At 36.0% G+C, this 21,493-nt stretch overlaps 1 protein-coding gene across 5 annotated transcripts in view; it reads left to right on the top strand.

Moving 5' to 3' along the window:
• Positions 1–20,478, top strand: part of ERCC6 (ERCC excision repair 6, chromatin remodeling factor) — a 43,506-nt gene extending 23,028 nt beyond the window's left edge. For 4 of the 5 annotated variants that reach the window (XM_059851545.1, XM_059851547.1, XM_059851546.1 and 1 more), the window contains 13 exons: positions 5,684–5,854; positions 6,302–6,478; positions 7,863–7,979; positions 9,393–9,488; positions 11,275–11,493; positions 12,215–12,325; positions 12,771–12,890; positions 13,900–13,994; positions 15,566–15,711; positions 15,797–16,489; positions 17,100–17,301; positions 17,623–17,701; positions 18,121–20,478. In XM_059851545.1, coding sequence (XP_059707528.1) covers positions 5,684–5,854; positions 6,302–6,478; positions 7,863–7,979; positions 9,393–9,488; positions 11,275–11,493; positions 12,215–12,325; positions 12,771–12,890; positions 13,900–13,994; positions 15,566–15,711; positions 15,797–16,489; positions 17,100–17,301; positions 17,623–17,701; positions 18,121–18,549 — 2,655 coding nt within the window. In that variant the 3' untranslated portion in view covers positions 18,550–20,478. The remainder of the gene's footprint in view (positions 1–5,683; positions 5,855–6,301; positions 6,479–7,862; positions 7,980–9,392; positions 9,489–11,274; positions 11,494–12,214; positions 12,326–12,770; positions 12,891–13,899; positions 13,995–15,565; positions 15,712–15,796; positions 16,490–17,099; positions 17,302–17,622; positions 17,702–18,120) is intronic. The other variant, XM_059851548.1, reaches the window with a different exon arrangement.
• Positions 20,479–21,493: the final 1,015 nt, after the last annotated feature.

Raw genomic sequence — 21,493 nt, 5'->3', positions numbered from 1 at the left:
ACTAAAAGGGGTTTGATATAGAATACATGTTTATTATGATGAAGACTTGTATTGCCTGAACAAATTAAACATAGTAACAGGTTTCTTGCTTGAGTTTTCCTTGTACTGTAGTCCATGCTAGGAGTTTTACTAGACTGCTTGTACACCAGATAAATGCTTGTAGCACTTGTGAATTCTCTTCTTGCATTTCTTTGCATCACTATGCCATTGATCTGATATCTAATGTGTTTTGCATGCTTGGGTAATTTCTCTTCAGTTGGTTGCTGTTAGTTGGTATCTCTCAGTCTCATTTTCTTTAATGACAGAGTAACTTTGTTAGTTTACATTGTTTCAAGCATTGCCCTTTCTGTCTTTAAGTTTTCTTTGATGGTCTCTTCATATGCATGTTCTTAGTCTGTTTCTTAAGTTGGAAAGCCTGACTTGTATGAAGTCTGAAACTTTGGTACCTTGCAGGAACAAAACAAGGAAAACTTAGATTTTTATTTTCCCCGGCATATTTCAGATGTCTAAATGAGTTTTCAGGATTCAGCAAAGCATTTTTAAATTTCTGTTTAAATATTTATTGAATTTCTTGTAATAACATTAAGATTATGTGGTACTTAATTGCACTTGATTAAACATATTCTGAAGTAATTGATGCAGTTACAGTACCTAGCAAAAAAGGAGTAGCACACTCTAATGTGCTAATAGCTTCCTGTTGTTCAATTAACTTGGTGTGTTTTCAAGCCCTAAAAGTCTGTTGACCTCAATAACACGGTCACATGTCTTCGTAAATTAAATCATGTGTGCTTATTTTGGGCTGTTTCTTAATTAATGGACTTGACAGACTGATTCAAATTTTTCCATCTGCAGGACTAGTAAGGTTTTCAAGATTTCACCTTCCCACTGTCATCCTTCAAATGCATATTCAACAACTTAAAATTAAAGACGTTAGCACTTTGGAGCAGATTTAGTGAACTGAACCTAATGCCTCATCTTCTAAGAGCTGTAACAGTGCTTTAAACAGGTGTCACTGATAAGGTCTTAACCACATGCATGTTTTTTTCCTAGATGCCTCTTATTTAGAGAAGAGCAAGCTAAAGTAAGGAAAAAAAAGCAACTTTCCTGTTTTACCTCCCCTTATAACTGCAGTAAAAAGTTTGGTACTAATAAATTAGCATAAGTAACACTTGTACACTGAAAATATATCACATAAAATACAGGACAGGTGATTTACACCTGCCTAGAATTTCTTTTCAAAATACATTATGAATACTTTAGTTCTGATCTTACAGCAATTCCATCTGCTGATAATCTATGGCATTGCAGAGGACCACTTTTGCATATCTTAACTTTGTAATAGTCATCCAGGGATCATTCTGGCATAAGACATAAAAAAATAAATAAGTAAAATAAATATTAAAAGAGTGGTTAAACTGCATAAGTTCTTTGAGATTAATTTTACTTAGCCAAAAGCCAACTCCCTGTTCACCTGTAGTCTCAGTGTGGCCCAGGCTTGTTTAGAATTAACAGACAATTCTAGGATTCACCTGTTCTAATTGTGTATCCTAGTTTATCATAAAGTAAATGAGAAGAGTTTCATGTTGGACAGCTCCAGGAGAGGACTGGGGAACTGAACTTTGTTATCAGCTTTGGAGTGAGAATGGTCATTTTCAGCCGCTGAGGAGGCTACAATTTTCTGAACCAGTGGAGGAACACTATTGTCCTCCAGACTAAATGGATATCAGATAATGAAGATCTTAATGAATTTTGAGGACTACCTTATCCTGTAGTGGTTGGCCAGCAGGTTGTGGTAAAACCTAGTATTGCAACTTGTTCTCAGTTATTGAGACATCTCACTGCTATAATATTTGTGGAGTTTTTAGCATCTGCAAAGTTTCAAAAGAGACACTCGTTATTATTTTTCTAAAATAACAATGGTAGAAAATTTTGACAGTAAAGGAGGGAAGTATATTCCCATTTCACCTCTTAGACTATGACTAAAGGTCTTCAGCTATCTATAAAGGAAAGCAAATTGGTGTTTTAGATGAGGGAAGGAATACACAGCAGCAAGTTGGAGGGGTTTCCAAGACTTTTGAGCTTGTTTAAGGCATTCAGATGTAATGCAAAACTTGCTCTTTTTAAAAATTATTATTTGTGATTGCAGAAGATTATTTAGCTCTTTTAGGATGATAAATGGGCTTAAGTTGGAGCAGTAGGTGGAACCAGATTCAAGTAATAATAGTCTTCCCCTGTGAAGTCAGCTTTCAGTTTGAACAAGGTATAGCATTTGTGGCTAAATGTCCTGAAGTGCTATCTTATGTTATTAAGCTCCTACTATGGTTTGTCCTGTTGTTTTAAAATTTCTGTTGGCACGTGAGCATTTGTAAATCATAGAATGTAAGAGGCAACGTGAACTTTGGTTACCGTGTTTAACGTATCACATATGGAAGGAGGCTGTATTTTTTAAGTTCAAGGCTGAACTTCTAATTTCCTAATCTTTGGAAGAGGTATCACCAAGGTTAACAATTCCTTCTGATGTTAGTCACATACTGTTTGTAAATGTATAACTTTGCATTCCCTTATTCTGGTCAAATGCAGGACACACAATGCAGCCCTATAAAGTAATTGTCAAGTTCATGATGCTTGCAGCTGTGAAGCCATCTACATGAAGATGACTTAACAGATTGAAAATTTTAGACCTTCTAGCCTCACAGTAGAGTACATAATCTACATGTAAAAAAGTCAATTTCAGAGGTTACAGTTACTAGCATGATAGCATATGGAACCTGTGTTTTAGCCAAAGGCTCTATTTCTGCCTTAAGGACCAAACTCGGATAAAATTAGTATCATGCTTCAAGAAGTAGCATTCTTGTTAAATATGTAATAAGTGTTTTAGCTCTTTGTATTGCAACTTTTACATTATTAAACATTATAATGTGTTCTTTTGAAGCCTCTTCGTGGTGCTATTTAGGTTTTTTTGTTGGGGCAGGGAAAGAATAAAGAGGTTTTATATGTTGAATTTATGGATCCCCAGGCCTAGTGGTTGGTTATGAGATGGTGATAAGCCTGCTGAAGAATGCACTTTTGTGTCACAAATGATATATGGTTGGATAAGTGATTAGATACTATCTCTAACTTCATGCTTGCCTCAAAGATATCTGAATGTTTAGTGAATTTTGTAGTTATCAGTAATCTATGTCTTTAAGTTCAGTTTTAACATACACATTTTGGTCTAAGAAAATTACCATTTTTAATAACAATACATAAGAGTTCCAATTTCAGGTCCTCTTAAATATTTTTAAAATACTATCCAAAAAAAGAAAAAAACTTAATTCTGTAAACATCAGTCCCAAAAATTGTCCTGCTTTTTTACCTTCAGAAACAAACTTGTAGGTACATTGAGGTACCAACAGGAAAAAAAGCATTTGCTTAGAGATATGTCCTTAGAATAAATCATGAACCTTTTAGCTGTAAAAAATGGTGCTTGCCAAAATTCATCCAGTCTTTGTACTTCTCATGTGCTCCAGTGAAGACAACGCAACACCATCAACTTATCACCCAGTTTGGGAGAAAATACTGTCCCTGAACTGTAAAGGCCTGAAGTACTGTGCTGAGCAAAAATGCTCATAATTACTCGATGTACTCACATGTTCCTCTATTCATTAGCATCAGATAAAGGCCAGAGTGCAGAATTTCAAAATTAGGTAACTGCTGTGTAATCTGGCATTAGTAGGATTTGTCTCTCTCAAGCACACTTCTTTAAACTTAGTGTAACAGTGTGTGACCTGAAATATTTAATTGAAGTGTATTTCCAGAGAAAGAAAAAATTTAGACATGCCTTAATCTAACTAAACAAGAAAACTGTGGATTAAATAAATAATATACACACACATATATATATATATATACACGTATTTTATATTTTAATATATTTTATATACAAAATTCTGTAAAATTGCTTAAATTATAAAATAACACACCCTCAAGAGTTTGTATCCAATATTCGATCCGTTAGCATGTTTTAAAATACTTAGAATTATTCCGTGAACTGCTCTTAAAGTGAAGGCAACCTTGAAAAGGTACCCAATGCAGTAAAATGAGACTTAGTAAGTGTTGTAGTGTGAGTTGATAAAATTGTGTTGTTCTGTTTCTTCATTGTCAGCACAAATCCTTGTTTATTAAAAATTTAGCTTGAAGGAAACTTTAATTAATTACAGGTTCAGTAAATCCTGACTAGGATTCTGCCTTGGTGTGTTTACAATGAATGGCCTTCATGTGCCTGTGTTTCACTTCTGTTCTCTCTGCTACCTGACAGCGTGATTTATGGCTGTTGTTTTCTACGAGTCCACTGTTTGCCCTCTAGGAGGGATTGGTCTCTTGAGCCTCCATAATAACAGCAGCACTTTCATAAAACATCTTTTAATGACAAGAGTGTAGCATTCTGTAAGTCAGGCTAATTGCAGACATACCCTATTAATTGCAAAAATTAGGAGAGGTTACATATTTTACAAGCTTTTAATTTTAAATCACCCGAGATGATTTGTCTTAAGCGTTTGGGTAGTGATGTCTACAATATTCTATGACAGACCATTGCTGAGACTTGAGAAAAGTTGCAGACTGTGGATAATGTACCAGGTAGAATTGAGCTTTGGATGTCCACACTTGCAGAGAAATCCTACTCTGTGTGTAATACAAATTACTCTAAAGATTACATAGGCTCTTGAGACTCGTGATTCCAACATTAAATAATGTGTTGTGGTTTTATCAGGGGATGATAATCAGAAAGCAGATATTCTTGAACAGTTAAAAGACTTTTTGGAATCTTGGGGTGTGTGTGGGGAAGTAATTTTACAGTAAAAGGTCATGGATATTGACACCATCTGAGTTTTTGACATAGGTTTTTCCCTTTTGTTTGGTTTTTAATTGGTTTTTGTGGGTTGTGTTTTAATTAAAAGGCACTTCTAGTAATAAGGGGTGTGTCTTTACTTTAGCAAATTTAGTGGTGGTTGTACTTTTTGTTTTTCCCTTCTCATCATCTGCTGTTTAAGTCTTCTGGATATATACATGGAGGATAACTGCAATAAAGATGAGTCCTGGCACTGTCAAAAATGATATAGACTGTCCCTGCCCTACATAACTTGCAGTTATAAAGGCTAGTAAAAACCTGGGGACAGGTTAAAGCTTACAAGAGAAGCACAGAATTTGAAGATTGGTAGCAACTATGTTAATCTTACAATGAGAAAGGTTAGACAGAATTTAGGATTAAACAAATAGATTTTTGTATTTATTTTTCAGTATTTCACTTGTTTAATTTTCCTCTAACATTCTTGCTTGCAGTACACAAAGCTGGGTTTGTGAAGAGAATATAGGAGAACTTGAAGAAACCCATTACCTTAATCAAATCCAATGTTTGTTTTTTCAGACATTGCCTTTAAAAAATTGAAAATAAAAACCACTTATTCCTTCTGACCCGGCTTTTGGTAAATTCTGATTTATTGTAACACAGTATTCAAGTGCTTCATTCTTTCATAGATGAGCTAAGAGTAACATAATCAAAATCTCGCATATAGATATTTTCTTTGCAAAGTAAATTATAGATCTGCTTTTATAATACTTTATAGACATACCTTGGATAGCAACTCTCTGTGTGTGTAGGTCTGAGGATTCTGTCCCACTGACAACGTTCACCTTTTGTTTTTAGGTGAAACTAATTCATGAAATTGCTTCATGCCATGGGATTTTAATTACATCTTACTCGTACATTCGTCTGATGCAGGACAACATCCACACGTATGATTGGCATTATGTCATTCTGGATGAGGGTCACAAAATCCGAAATCCAAATGCTGCAGTCACACTTGCATGCAAGCAGGTACTTAATAAAAAATAAATTTAAGTGCTCTGGAGGGAGGTTCCAATGTCTAGTAGCCTATCATAAAAATATATGTTTGATCATTAATAAAGAATAAAAGCATACATCACAATGGTCTGTATTTGACTATATAACTTACTTATCATTTTTTAATGAATTTACATGGGTAAATTTACACAAGTATTCTAGAGGAAAAAAATTAGAAATTTTAAGTTGCATAGTAATTTACCAGTACTGATAAATATCAGATTGCTGGTGTGAGTTTTCTGCTAACAGTTTATGAACAGTGTGTTGCAGAAATCCATTTTTTTTTCATGAATGTGGGGCCATATATTTTGACACGAGAATTTGTTGATAGTGAAGTTGAGTATCCTCTGAGGTAGGAGGCAGGATACACCAGGAACCATGAAAATAACTTTCTTTTGGTTTTGTGGTTTTTATTAATAGTTCCGCACACCCCATCGAATCATCTTGTCTGGCTCCCCTATGCAAAATAACCTAAAGGAGCTCTGGTCCCTCTTTGACTTTATATTCCCAGGAAAATTGGGAACCCTCCCTGTGTTCATGGAGCAGTTTTCTGTCCCAATAACCATGGGAGGATATTGCAATGCCTCTCCTGTCCAGGTAAATGCATCCAAAAAGTCATTTTACTTGAAGGAAACTGTTCGAGCTGTTACTGTTGTACTTCTAAATGTACTTAATGCTGTATGTTCTAGACACTAACCAGAAAAAGAGCTGTGTGTGTGCTTTACTGCTGCTTGTGTAAAAAAATCGTTCAACTGAGACTGTTTCATGTATACAGGAGTGCACCTTACATACAAGGTTTTCTTGTCAAAGGCCCTAAAGTTTAGGTCATTAAAAGTATTCTTTGATATGAAGATAAACAGATTGGAGTGGAAGGTGACTGATCCCACATTTGAATGTATTTAAATTGAACTTTCCTGTTTGCTATCAAGCTTTGACAATTTATGCTGTAAGTGGAATCCTTAAATCCAGTCCAGAAACAGTTTTTATTTTAAAAAGCTAAAGTAGGTGTTGGAAGTCTGGAAGTAGATAAACTAATTTGGAAATCAAAAAATTACTTGGGAAATTATTTTGAATAAGTGTTTATTAATCTTTGTAGTTGTCGTTCTCAGTATTGATGACAGCTTAAATATTTTTCTGTTTTTAACTAGATAGCAAATAAATTGTCTGCATCATAATCTGCCAACTAAGTTTCATATAAATGCTATTAAATTTGTATCCTTTTAACTGCTGATTGTAATGTTTTTCCATGCACGCATTGCTGAAGTTTTATTTTCTTTTCAAGTTTAAGTACTTCTCTTGTATAAGTATTAGTGATTTCCTAAGTTGGCCTTTCAATTGTTTTTATATATCAATAATTTATTATGTTGTTTGTCTTACTTTAAGACAAATTAAGGTATTTTTAGCCATTATTACAGTTAATACCTATCTCACACATCCACTACCCCTTATAGAACTATATACTCCATTTAGGGCCGGAGTGACCTTTAGTTTCTGTGATCATGGGGATTTTCTTGTACCAATTTTTTTTAAAGGTCTCAAGTGTGCACTAATCTTCACTTATTGTCTGGTAACCATCATTGCTGCAGGCTTCTTTTTTTGATCTTTAGTATATGTATTAGCACTTTTTCATGAGGATCTTGGTTTTGTGTAGATTTATACTCACTTCTTTCTTTGGTTTCTAAATTAAATATCTTACTTTTGATCTCTTTTAAAGAGAAATCTGATGTATCTGAGGAAGTCTTACTCAGTTTTATTGTTGCTAACATGAATTTTATTGCAATTCATGTTGTGTTGAACATGTAACTATAGATTTTATTTATTTTCTTTTTATTTTATCTTAATTTATCTTTTAATTTTTAAATTTTTTATGATCTTTTTTTTTTTTAGGATTTTCCTATTGCTGATTATATAATTTTGCTAGTTGCTAGAATTAATATCAAGAACCAAAATACAACTTGTGCCTTTGCTTCCTTTTTTTCAGGTAAAAACTGCATACAAATGTGCCTGTGTGTTACGGGACACCATAAACCCCTACTTGCTGCGGAGAATGAAGGCTGATGTAAAAATGAGCCTTTCACTTCCAGACAAAAATGAACAGGTTTGCCTGTTTTCACTACTAGATCCGAGTCCTCTTCCTCCCCAAAACTCAGTCTTTCATGAAAATTTGGAGATAATTTGTGCTAGTAGCAGATAAAATGGTGGTTTAACTAAAGATAAGGTATAGAGCTTTCAAGATTCATATTCTTTCACCATTGTACTGAGTATTAAATTACTGCTGTCTTGCAGGGTCTGTATAAGTTCACTTCTCTGAAAAGTACAGGATAGATGAAGTGTAGTCAGGGCCACTTAATGCTGTCCCCTTGGGTCTCAAGTGCATTGAAATGAGTTGTCTGTCTGTTTCCTTTTGTACAGCAGGAAACAATTCAGCATTGTTTCCTGTCCTAGAAAGATTAATTTGGGCAGCCAGTAATACAGAAATACTTGCTGGCACTTTTCCATATTGCAAGCTAGCTGGCCTATACATTATAATAAATTTCAATATACTAGCCTTGTGATGTGAAACTTGTTTGCTTTATTACAAGGTGGCCTTTTTCTTTAGGAAACATTTTCATTCAAAGTAGTGGAGGTTGAAAGTATTGGTTAACTGAAATTCCTACAAATACTCACTTGTAATTATTAGCTTCTTCTTCAGGTCTCAGTGCTTCAGGCATTTATGTTCTGTTCTGACTCCTTTCCTGTCTGCTCACTTTAAAAGAGAAGTAGATATGTTAGTCTTTGTAAGACAGTGCTGAAAGGTACATAATAAATAAATAGGCCATACTGTGTATATGCAGCCTAATGCTCTTTTTTTAACCAATTTTTTAATTTCTATATACTATTTTTAACCAACTTTAAAGTGTCTAGATATTGAAGAGTCTGGGCTCCTTAATCTAAAGAGTGTGATCATAGACAGTTTAAACAAATTTGATTTTTGCTCTTGCCAGTCACATGGCACTACATCACTTTGATTTAGAGCATAATATTGGGTGCCTTGCAGGATGCAAGGAAGTGATTTTATTCAATTTCAGCCTATCAGAGCGCCTGAGAAATCATTATATTCCATGCTTAAGGTCTAAAGACAGGACAGACCACGTCTGCTAAACTTCTAAGAATTTGCAAGTTGTAAGGGAGGTGACAGATGCACAATGGAAAGAGTTTACTGTAAACAGTTTTGAGAGAATGCTAACATTGCACAGTTACCTCATTAAAACTAGAAAATGGCAGCACTTCCAAAACTAAAGCGATTTGAGGGGAAGATTTAGCTACTGGGAAAGAGCACATAAAACCTCATGAAAGTCATGTTGACAATCATGTTCATTCTCTAATTTATTTTTTTTATTTCTAGCAATTTCTGTGCAGTATATTTTGACAGTATTTCTTTATGTCACACATCTCTGAACTTTCACTGTAGCACATGGTAAAATTCTAAAATTCCCACAGGTTGGGCTTGAGTGGTTGGTTTGTTTTGTAGGTCCTCTTTTGCCGTTTGACAGAGGAGCAGCGTCAAATCTATCAAAATTACATCAACTCTAAAGAAGTGTACCAGATTCTCAATGGAGATATGCAGGTGGGCATTAATATGGATAGTGATGGGTAGGGTTTGATGGATAAAATCATGGACTGGCCTTTGCACTCTTCTAGCTTAGTTCTGAGCAGTAAGGGAAGCAAACACACTGATCTCTCTATTCAGTTTTTGTAGTTGTCAATTTTTTTTCTCAGAAATGTTAGGTGAAATATATTTTAGTTAGTGATCCATATGTAATGACATGACCAGATAAAAGTAGGAATGGAATGAGCTTCACAGTATGTTTGTGATCTTGGCAACAAATTCTGGCTTTTTGGATGGCCTGTTGTAGGTAACTGTATTCATGCTTTTAACTAATTGCCCAAGTGAAGCAGAGGAAAAGCACAGTTGCTCCTGAGAGTACAATTCAGGTGTGATAACTTCGTTATGCAATAGTTGATGATGTCACAGTATTAACAGAAAGCAGAACAAATAAGCAAACATCCTTGTTACTGTCTTACTAGTCACTTCTCAACATCTTCTGCCTCCATCCTCGCATTGTATGTGTTGAAATTGCTATGGCCAAGTGAAAGGCATAATTGGGGTACATTTTCAGTTGCTGGCTGCTGCTGCCTCTGTAGAATCTGCTATTCCCTGTGAATCCTACATTGCACACATTTGGTTTGTTTGACGTTTTTATGCATGCAATGGATGTGTCTCCGTTCCATTTTAGCCCTTGTTTGTAGGAGGTATTATGTGTTGGCTATAATGTGTAATTCACCATATTTTCTTGTCTTGTGAGCTGTGAAATCCATTATTGCTGCATGCCCAGTGGCTCTAGTTAGTGGTTATGGTCAGCGTGGCCATATGTATTGCAGTCCCATACACAGAACACATTTACCTTATTACTGTTTTGAATGTTTTTAGTTTTCCAGATCTCAAAAAGGTATAGTGGACAAGTTTTTTCAAGTACATAGCCATTTTAGTTATCCCAGTGAAAATTTCTTTAAGGAGCTTGTACTTTTAGAGATGGCTTGTACAAGACTATCTGCAGAAATTAACAAAGATGTTACAAAATGGGCTATCGTATTTACTAGGGATCTGAAAATTTTGAACAGTAAATGTCAATGCTTTTATTAGATATTCTGTGATGACAACAGCAAATCCCAGCTGAAAAACAGCATTGTAAAAACAAACCATAAATTATGTTCAAGCTCATCCAGCTTGTAGTGCTAAAAGATTGAGGGATTCCCTGTTGCAAGCTAGTTCATTTTTCAGAATATTCAGAAGTATAAATAGCACTTGTGATATTATTGAATGAATAACTGAATAGGACTCTCCGAACGTGGCATCAAAAGTGGTAATTTCCATTTTGTATGTGTGTTCAATTATGTTAATTCATTTATTCTTTGTTATCATGCATTCTGGTGGGCACACTGACTATCCTCAAGGTCTGTCTTAAGTTACCTGCTAATGTGATAGAAGTTGGAAGGAAAGACATGATAATTTCATGATTTCAAAAAACAAATTGGTGGCATTTTTCCTTTTGAGTGAGAAAAACATGGCCTTACAGCTAGGGAGGGACTGGTTTTACTAGTGCAGATATTGTTGCAGAATTCCCTTAACATTATCACCACAATAGGCTCATAAGTACATAAAATTTCAATCACTTTCTTTTGTACTGATTTTTCCTAAAACTTTCCCTTAAGCAAGTATTAGCATGGAAACATTTTTAAAAAGAAACATTGATGGTGAGTGGATTAATCTATTGTTGTTTACTTTTTTCCACAAGCCATATAGACAAGTATTCCTCATGAAAATAGAAATATTTTTCTCTTGTATTCTTTAGATTCTCTTAGGACTATCAACTTTGAGAAAGATTTGCAATCACCCTGACTTTGTTGCTGATAGTCCCAGAATTTTGAAGAGTGTGCCAGATGCTGAAGCAGAGGATCCAAATCAATTTGGATATTGGAAACGTTCTGGAAAAATGATAGTGGTAGAATCCTTGCTGAAAATATGGCACAAGCAAGGTCACAGAGTGTTGTTTTTTACTCAGTCCAGACAGGTAAGATGAGCTAATTGTTTTTAGTTTTAGCTATTACTATTAATTAAAACGTGTGTGAGAGTTCCAAAAAACCTGTAAGTAGAACCACCTTTTGTAGTGTCTTTCTCATAAAATCAATATCTTACTGAAAAAGTTACTGAAATGACTGATGTGTTTGGAATAATCAGAGACCAGTTCCCAAAATCAGTAAGCTTTACTGAAATGATGCAGCAATATGGCAGTGGGCTGGTTTCGATCTACTAGGTCAAAGCTTTATCAGTTGTGCCCACGTGGTACCAGGCTGTCCCTGCTGTAGTTCCAGGACACAGTTGGTGTCACTTTGCATGCTCTGTGTAGTGCCTGTGCACCTCTGATCCTCAGAATCCCTCCCTTCGGGACAGTGGCACAGGCAGTGACCTTTGTTTTCCCTGTGTACTCACAGTTTTGTCTTCCTTCTGTGGATTTCCTTGGGATGCTGCACACCAGCCTGTTTAATTGTCTTGAAGCTATGGCCCTGGGCTTCCAAACCAAACTCAAATATTCCACTGCATTCAGCTGTGAAATTTTTTTTGCCCCATTTACATAAGTTGTTATTCTGTCATTTAAGAAAGTGTTTCAAGTTTTTCATTGTTGTTATTTGTTTGATTGACACTGCAGTTAGTGCCAGAAATTCTTACAGGTTCATCATACAGATGCTCAGTCTTCACATCTGGATTTCATTAAATCTTTTTCATCACCACAGATGATGCAGATACTTGAAGTCTTTGTGAGATACAGAAACTATTCCTACCTCAGGATGGATGGCACCACAGCAGTAGCTTCCAGACAACCTCTTGTAGCAAAGTACAATGAGGTGAGATGTTCCATCCCACACATGAAAACATATTAATGAGTATGATTGAGTTCTTCCATTCCTTTTTGTTGTTTTTAAATATAATACTTCAGGTTGGAGACACAAAACTGAAATGAAACCCCTGTCTTTGTGAGAGAGGGGAAAAAAAGTAATCTCTTATTTCATACACAAGTATGAGTTTCATACACAAGTTGGGTTTTCTGCTAAGGAAAGAAACTCATTTGAGAAGGGGGAAAAGCAATTTTATTGGATAACAGTAAATAAAATTTAGATCAGAGTACTTTTATTTGTCAAAAGAAATACTGGATGAGCAAGGAAATGTGTTTCTTCCCTTGGCTTCCTTTGCATCTTTGCATATAATGCTGATAAAATAATCCAGAAAAAAAAAATTTTAATGTTACATTTTGCTAATTCTTCCTTTAGTAAATTCTCTCTTATGTCACAGGACAAATCCATATTTCTTTTTCTTCTAACAACTCGTGTTGGTGGCATTGGAGTTAACTTGGTTGGTGCTGACCGGGTTATTATTTATGATCCTGACTGGAATCCCAGTGTAGACACACAGGTGAGTTTGATTTATTACATTCCATTTACCAGCTGAGTTGAAATAAAACTGAAGACGAAATTACATTTATCTCCTCAAACAGTGTTAAAGCACTATGTTGCTCTTTCCTAAGTTGCTGTTCCCAGCAATGGTCACTTAGGGTGCAGCTCCACATTATGATTACTCTTGTGGCAAAGCCAATTTAGGTGGTTCCCACCACATCCCCTATATGCTGTTATACCTTACCACTCTTCAGTATTGTTGATTCATGTAGTCAGTTACAGTGCAGTCAAACTAACAGTTCAAATGGCCTGTGTTTTTAAAATAAATAAACCAGATGTTTCTGAAGGGATAGTACAGCTGTGCAAGCTCGTGAACAAGCAGGACTGTTGGTGGTCATAATGCAGGGTGAGAAGAGGAGAGCAGATGCTGCTCAAATTGGCTTTCTCACTAGATAATGATATGTAGCTGTGACCTTAGAGAGCTGCTCTAAGCTTTTAGAAGTTGTTCATTGTCTCATCTTATCTCACAGTGGGGTAAGACTGATTTATCAAATCATGTAGCAGTTATATGGTGCTTACAAGTTTGAGAGGAAAAAGCTTTTTTTATAGAAATCCTATGAAGCTGTGAGATCTGCAAGTGTCTGACTTAGAGTGCTCTGTATTAGTGGTTGGTTCAAGATGTTTGTAGGAAAGATTTCAGTTAAGTTAAAGAAGAAAAGTTCAAAGGAAAGGTGTGTATTAACACTCTATTGGGAAATTTCCTTCTTGAATAAGTCTATGTAAAGTACATATTCTAGGTAAAAGTTCTGATTTTAACATAATGTATTGATAATTTTTGCATAGATTTCTTGGTACAATTGGAGATCTTTTTCCTCTCCTGCTGAGTTAATTATCCTATGCTCTAGAAATACCACTTCTTGAAGTATTTGTTAAATGTCCAAACTAAGTTTGAAAGAGTGTTATCATTAGCTCTCTGTCAGACACGTTGGAGAGGCTCATATCTGGTAACCAAACCTTTTGTGTTCCAGGCTCGGGAACGTGCTTGGAGAATAGGCCAGAAGAAAGAGGTGACTGTGTATAGGCTGCTCACTGCAGGGACTATTGAGGAGAAGATATACCACAGGTCAGTCAGAATGATTTCTTGGATACAGCTGCGTGCTCAGGAAAATGCTTCTAGCAAATCTAAGGTGGTTTAACAGTGACATAAGTGTGCATGTCCATACATTGTTTCTAATCCCCCACCTTGGTCATGGTAGGCACATCATAGAAAACTTTTAAAAGTTTCTACTGAGAAATGGAGAACCTTTTCTCATACTAGACTCCCAGCTGTACTCCTCCATCCCTAGCAGCGAGACCCATGTGCTAAATGTACCTTATCAGTCTGTTCCAGCAGCTGTGTCCAGCTCATCCAGGATTCACTGTAAAACATAGTATGAGGCATAGACAGAAAACACTGAGCACCTTATTCAAAACACGAGACTTAACTAGTCTGAAATTCAAATTCAAATCATCAAGTTCTTTATATTCGCCTTGGGATGTATCAAGATGTATGTGGTACATAGATCTATTTACTACTGTGCAAACCCAATTTGATTTTATTCCCAATTCATTCCAAAGTGAAAGAATTAAATCCCAATAACTACCAGTCATATTCATGTTATTTATTCCAAAGTGTAGCTAAAGCCTTTGAAGTGCTTGTATTTCAAAATCAATGAAATCTTTTTGGTTTGCTTTCCCGTTCAGCTTTCTCTGTTGTTAGCTTCACTCACATGAATTCCAGATGAATGTACATGGGAATCCTGTGTCTAGACTTCATTCTTCAGAACTGAAATACCCTCCTGGAAAATTCAGAAGAACAAAAAGCTCTAAATAATGAAATGCCCATGCTTACTATTTTCCTGTGTTTTCTTGCCTGGAAATGAAAACTTAGTTTTTTGACCACTGAATTTAAAAATAGTTTCCTAGCTTAATCTCAGCAGAACCAAAAGTGTGATAAAACTGTTTGAGAGAACTATTTCCAGTTCCATTTAGGGATGTACTTTTTGTACAGAGTAAAACAGCTTTTGCTCTAGGCACTGTGTACTACAGACATGGCACAGAAGCACTTTTACCAATACTAGAAGATTTCTTGCAGCTTCGTACAGATTCGTTCCTTTTGGTCCTCTGTAGGCAGGCTCTTTTCTTCTCAGCCACAAGTCTGATTCCCCTTTTCAGTGTCTGTCATCCAGTCATCACCATCAGACAGAGCTACTCTGCTGCTTTTGATTCCTTCAATCAATTGAACCCATAAAATGTTGTCATTTTAACAAGCTGTAGTTTTTTCTTTCAGGAGCTTTCTGTTTGTTTTATTGTTACATATGCAAGCTTTTCAATTTTAATGGACAAAAAAGTTCTAGCTGTGAAGTTATTTATTGCTTAGTTAAGGGATGCCTCATAGGACATCTCAGGATAGTGGTTACCTGTTGTGTTATGGGGTTGTTGCAAAATAATAAATCCCTGTGTTTAACAATTTACTTGGTTGTTTGAAAGTTACTAACTCAAGATGGTCTTTTGGAAACTAACATCGTCTTCCCACTGCTTAATTGTTCTGCAGGGTAATGTTTGTGCTTATAGTTTTCTGTTTAAGTACTGTACTCAGTACTTAAACATAGCTAGACATTGTTTCATGCACCAAATATTTGTTTTCTTTTTTAGACAAATCTTCAAACAATTTTTAACAAACAGAGTGCTGAAAGACCCTAAGCAAAATCGCTTCTTCAAATCCAATGACCTTTATGAACTATTTACGCTGAACAGCCCAGATGTGTCTCAGGGGACAGAAACAAGTGCAATTTTTGCAGGTACATGGGGTTTTTTTCTGTTTGTTTGGAAGAAAATATGTCTTAATTGTTTGTTAAATGGATACTAATTTTATTCATCTCTCAGGTACTGGTTCAGATGTTCAAGTCCCAAAGCCACCTGCTAATGGCACTTCTAAATGTGATGTCCATCTTGCAGAAAGCAGCTCACACAAGAAGTCCTCCAATTCCTATTCCACCACATACATGAAAGATTCTTCTTCTAAAGCAATAGAGACAAGTGAGGAAACCAAGGGAACTTTGGAAGCCTTTGACCAAAATAGCTACGCAAAAGATAATGCACAAAGTGCTGCTGATAAAAATTCATTCAGTAAAAGCAAGGAGGAATGCTTGGAAAGTGATGACAAATGCATGTCCCAGTCAGTGCCATGCAGTGCAGGGTCTGCAGAGAATGCAGAAAGTCTGACTGCCGTGGTGGCTGGTGAGGGATGTGGTGCAGCTAATGCAGATGCCAGGGCAGATCTTAGCCTCACTTGTGATGCAGCTGGCTCTTGGGAAAAGCAGGATGCTAAAACTGAAGATGGGCAATTTGATAATAATCATTTTAAGTGTATCTCAAAAACAAAGCACAAGGTGGATATACTGTCACATGAGAGCCACAAAGATAAGTCTAAGAAGAAACATCACAAAGATGCCAAATTTGAAGGAAAGCGCATTCCTCATCTAGTGAAACAAAAGCAATACAGAAGGGAGAACAGTGAAGAGCAAGACTCAAAGAAAAATGATGACTATGTCTTGCAGAAACTTTTCAAAAAATCAGGTAACAGTTGTTGTTTGGCTGCTGACTAAACAGAGGTATATAAAACCTATGCAAATGAGGAAAAGAGCAGATCTGTTACTCTGATGGTTAGAGCTACAATAAAAAACGTATTTGTTCTGTTACTTTAGTGAAACTTAAAATGTTCATTGTTTAAATTTAATTTCAATTTAATTCCAGTTGACTTTAATTCCAGTTACAAATGTGCTAGTTACCTTGGCACAAACTGTTCAGAGAGATCCACATTTCTGGATATAGAAGTATATGCAGTATTTCTCCTGGATATTTCCAGGATGTAATCAACCTTCATTTACACAAGGGTTTCACTTCTGTCTGTCCAGTCCATAACAATGGAAATGATCAATTTGCCCACATAATTGCCAGGTCTGTTGTGACTAATGACCTCATCAACACACCAGAAGTGATTTGCTGTCAGATTGATTACTTAACTGATAAAGAAGGGGGTTATCTCATTAGAAATTACTATACAGATGTGCTTAATATAATCACCCTGAAGAAGGAAAAATTGTGGCATTCACTTAAAAAGTGAATATTTGACTTTCACATAAATCAAGAGATGTCCTCCTTCACCTTTTTTATCCTCTGGTTTTAGGGGTACACAGTGTTATGAAGCATGATGCCATTATGGATGCTTCCAGTGCAGATCATGTGCTGGAGGAAGCAGAAGCGAGCAGAGTGGCCCAGGATGCCTTGAGAGCCCTAAGACTTTCTCGTCAGCAATGTTTAGGAGCTGCTTCTGGTGTACCAACCTGGACAGGCACAAGTGGTCTTTCAGGTGCACCATCAGGAATCAAGTGAGTTCCATTCTCACTCTGCTTTCCCAAAAACAGAGAAGTTGCTTAGGATATTAAAGATATACATTTTTTTGTCTTAGTATTTGCAGTAACATGTATTAGTCATGTGCATGTTTTATATTTAATATAGACATGAAAGCATATTATAAGCGTAGGTAGTCCATTCTGAAGTACAAAGAAAACATTATTGTTGCATAGTAGAAGAGAGAGCTTTAGGGCTCTTGAAAACCCTAAAACAAAAACTCAGTCTGTCTTTGAAAAACTATCATAGTCATTTTGAGAAGGATGTTTCATGGAGTTAATTCTTTCATGGGTTTCTAGGAGTCGGTTTGGCCAAAAAAGAAACTCCATGCTGCTTTCTTCTCATTCCAGTTGTGCATCACCTGCAAAGAAGCACAAGGTAAGAAACACAAGCTAACATTTCTGTTTTAATACCTGATATATGTAAATTGTTATGACTTATGCAATAAAACCGGCTTAGATATGTCATACACATTTGTGTATGATTATGTAGAATTCCAGAATTTTTAGTTACCTGTAACTTTGATTTTTTGTTTTGATGAAGTCTAGTTAGATACAACAGTCACAAATTGCACCATGGTTTGCTTATCTGTCTCAAAACCAGCAAAACCTTTTTTTTGCTTCTTAAGTTCCAAAGTTGAGACCTGAATACATTACCTCTTTATGACATATTTCATATGACCAAATTCTGAGTGGTGGTGTTTGTTATTTAAGTCTAAACAACAGGCAGATTTTGTTTAATAAATTCTGTGGGTCTCAAAATGCAATTTTCCCCATAGTCTGTGTCTTTATTTGCAGGATGGAGATACAATAAAGAAACAAAATATAAGGAAGTGTAGTTCCAGTGAGCACTTCAATGGAAAATCTGGAGAATCGTCATCCAGTGCTCTGGACTCTTCATCTCTGTTAGCTCGTATGAGGGCAAGAAACCACCTTGTTTTACCACAGCAGACAAGGGATGAGGGTGATGAGAATCATCAGCCAGCACCCGCCCCAGTTCAGGGTTCGACAGAATACGATGAGCTGCTTGTGGATCTGCGGAACTTCCTGGCCTTCCAGGCCCGCGTGGACGGCGAGGCGAGCACTCGGGAGCTGCTGCAGGAGTTTGAGTCCAAACTGCCTGCAGAGCACTCCTGTGTCTTCAGAGAGCTGCTCCGCAATATCTGCACCTTCCATAGGAGCCCAAATGGAGAAGGGGTCTGGAGGCTAAAGCCAGAATTCCGATGACCCTCGATCAATGAAGGCACCTCTTTGTCCAGCTGACTACCATTCTCCTCTCAAAGGAGGCCCACTGTGTGACTTTGAAAATTTTGAAATATTTTATATTCCTGAATGCAGTCAGTGGTGCAGGACTTGTTGCAGGCTTAAAGCTAACTTAATTTCTGATTTATACTATTTATATAAAAGAGCCATCTACCTCATAGATGAAACAATACTAACTATCAGCACCTTTTCTTCAAAAGAAATCTTAATATAAATGGGATGAAGAACATATACTGACCTTTTATTACAATAAGATCCATGGATGTTGCCATGGATTGTAAGACTTTGATTTCTGTGAAATTCTGGAAAACTACTTCCTTGATTTCCTGTTTATTACTTGAATGGTCATAGGGCACACAGTGTGCCATCACAAAAAAAAAAGGGCAGAGGGGAGGTGATTTTAGTTAGCATGAGAGATTCACTTGTACTGACAAGTGCATCAGAATAATTTTCTGTAATTTGCATCAGTAGTGAGAATTTTGTTGTAATGTTTAACTAACTTGGGAAATAATTCTAATGCCATGAAGGTTTAATCACCAAAAATGGAAAGCATAGCTGGATATTGAGTTGACTGACAATTGATAATTATGGAAAACTTATTAAATTCCAGGGCACCCATTAACACCATAATCAGCAATCCAGTTACAGTCCCATACACCACTGGCAAGTGATTGCTCTACAGTATTTCTTACAACTTAGGCAACAATAACTGTTATGTTTGTCACAGGTTGTGGACTTATAATTGAAATCTTACTTAATGTTCATATGTTTCACTCTGATTTATGGCCAGTTACCTCCTACCACTTAAAATTTTATACCTTGATATAGGCTGGGGTGTTAGCTGGTCAGAGGGGGAATGGTGTCACTGTATTTTACTCACCATAATCATTTTTGGGTATAGTTGGAGCATATATCGAAGTTACACGTCATTCATCTTCTATGGGTAGGGAGAACATAAAGTTTCTTGACGGTTGGGTTAATACCAGTTATATGTAGCAAATCCAAGTACAATATTGGGTCTGTCTTCAAGGTACTCGTGTGTTACACAAGGAAATTTTAAGGTGGAAAATGTGGACAGATTTTGAGAAGAAAACTTCATTGTTGCAGCAACACTGAATTACTGTATGGCTTAAACTAGGAATAGTTACATATGCCTAATGTCCTTCCTATCCTTAAGCTATGGAAAGCTGAGCTAGTTTTAGCTTTTTTGTATACTATGAAATTATCTTGTTTACTTTAAGTGGAAGTACAAATATTCAAAGATGAATGGTGAAACAAGAATACAAACTTCCTTTTTGTAAAAAAAAAAAAACTTTTAGAGAAACTTCCAATGGCTTTTTCTACTGTTTTTGCTCAGTGATAAAGGGTCTGTAGAGCTTACCAGGAAGTGGTACTTCTTGGCTTTTCATAGGCTGGAATTAGGCAGGGCAGACTATTCAAGAATGTTTATTTTCCTAATAGCATTTGAAGATGGAACCTCTCCTAACATCTCCTTCTCTGATCCCATTTATATTCACTTACATTCCCTCTTTCAAAAAAAGGTGAAACAAGGAACTTGGGGTGCAACTTGAAATGGATCAGAAGAAGAGTAAAAACAAAGCAATTTTCTGTTTTCTTCAAATCTATACAGACTGTGAATTGGTTTGGGTGCCATGTCCCCATCTCTGCTTGTCCCAGCAGCAAACCAGGAATTCAGCAGTCAGCAAAGCTGCTGTTGTTACCTTAGCTGTTAGTTTTGGTGTCCTGTTTCATTTAAACTCCCAGTTTTAAAGACATCATTCCTGTATATTAAGGAGAGTTTGCAGCTTCTTGATCTGTTAATGTAAATAGACTTGCATGTACTTTTTATAAATTCTTGGCTTTTATGGACTTATTAAAAAAGGAAAAACAAAAGTGTGTTCTAGAAGTCATTGGGCACTGGGAAAAGTGGGCAGGGAGGCATCTTCTCCTGTATGCTGTGCACTGACCAAATGATTCATATTGTCTTTAATTATATTTCCATTATCCATACAATTTCCTATTATGCATCCTAACTAGCTTTTTTCCACTACTTGCATTTGTTGAAAATCTTTAAGGACTGAAGAAGTACTAATATAATACTCAAAAAATATTTGTAAGTAGTTGATCTCAAAAGCATATGTGATTAAAGATTTACTGATTTATAGGTAAAAGTTTTCCTAGAATATAATATAGCTACTATACATTTTAATGTAGTAGTTATTTCAGAAAAATTCTACTTTCAGTCCACAAAACATCCAATTTTTGTTTGTTTAGCTTTACATGTGTAAAGTTGATTCCTTTCATGTCTTCACAGAATATCTGAAGCAGTTCCTCACTAACAGTGTTGCATAGTCAAACAAATCTTGTATTTTATCTGTCTCAGTTTCCAAGTACTCAGTGCTGTAGTTGGTAGTTGCTACTTTATTTGTGCATGATTCCAAAAATCACTCATGTGGAATGCGTGTGTTCTTATATTTTTTCTTACCTCAGTAAAAAAAGGGGATAAAGAAAAATCAAAATCTAGATATTGAATAAAAATCTACAAAGCTAAATAGCTGAAACTTTGATTTCTCCGTAAACAGTTGTGGGAACTGTGAACACTGCTTAGGTAAAACATGCTGAATTGATACTTTAACAGCAGAAGTTTAAAACATTATAATTGTTCCTTCTGGTTTCAAGCCATATTTGTAAAGGGGGAGGTAAAAAAACCTTCTTGCTCATGAAGATGTTATCCCTTGTCCTTCTATCCCATCCTCCTTTTGCATTATTCCAAGTGCTTACTCTCCTGTGTTCACCCTTTTGCTGAAGATGTATAGCCAACCAACACATCTCTGATATAGAACTAAATTTTGACATAGAGAAAAAAAGACTTAGCTAAAGGTTGTAGGCCTTTGACTTTTCTGGACTA

This window comes from Haemorhous mexicanus, chromosome 7, assembly GCF_027477595.1.
Source record: "Haemorhous mexicanus isolate bHaeMex1 chromosome 7, bHaeMex1.pri, whole genome shotgun sequence".
NCBI lineage: Eukaryota > Metazoa > Chordata > Aves > Passeriformes > Fringillidae > Haemorhous > Haemorhous mexicanus.
This window is presented reverse-complemented; position numbering and strand designations above follow the sequence as displayed.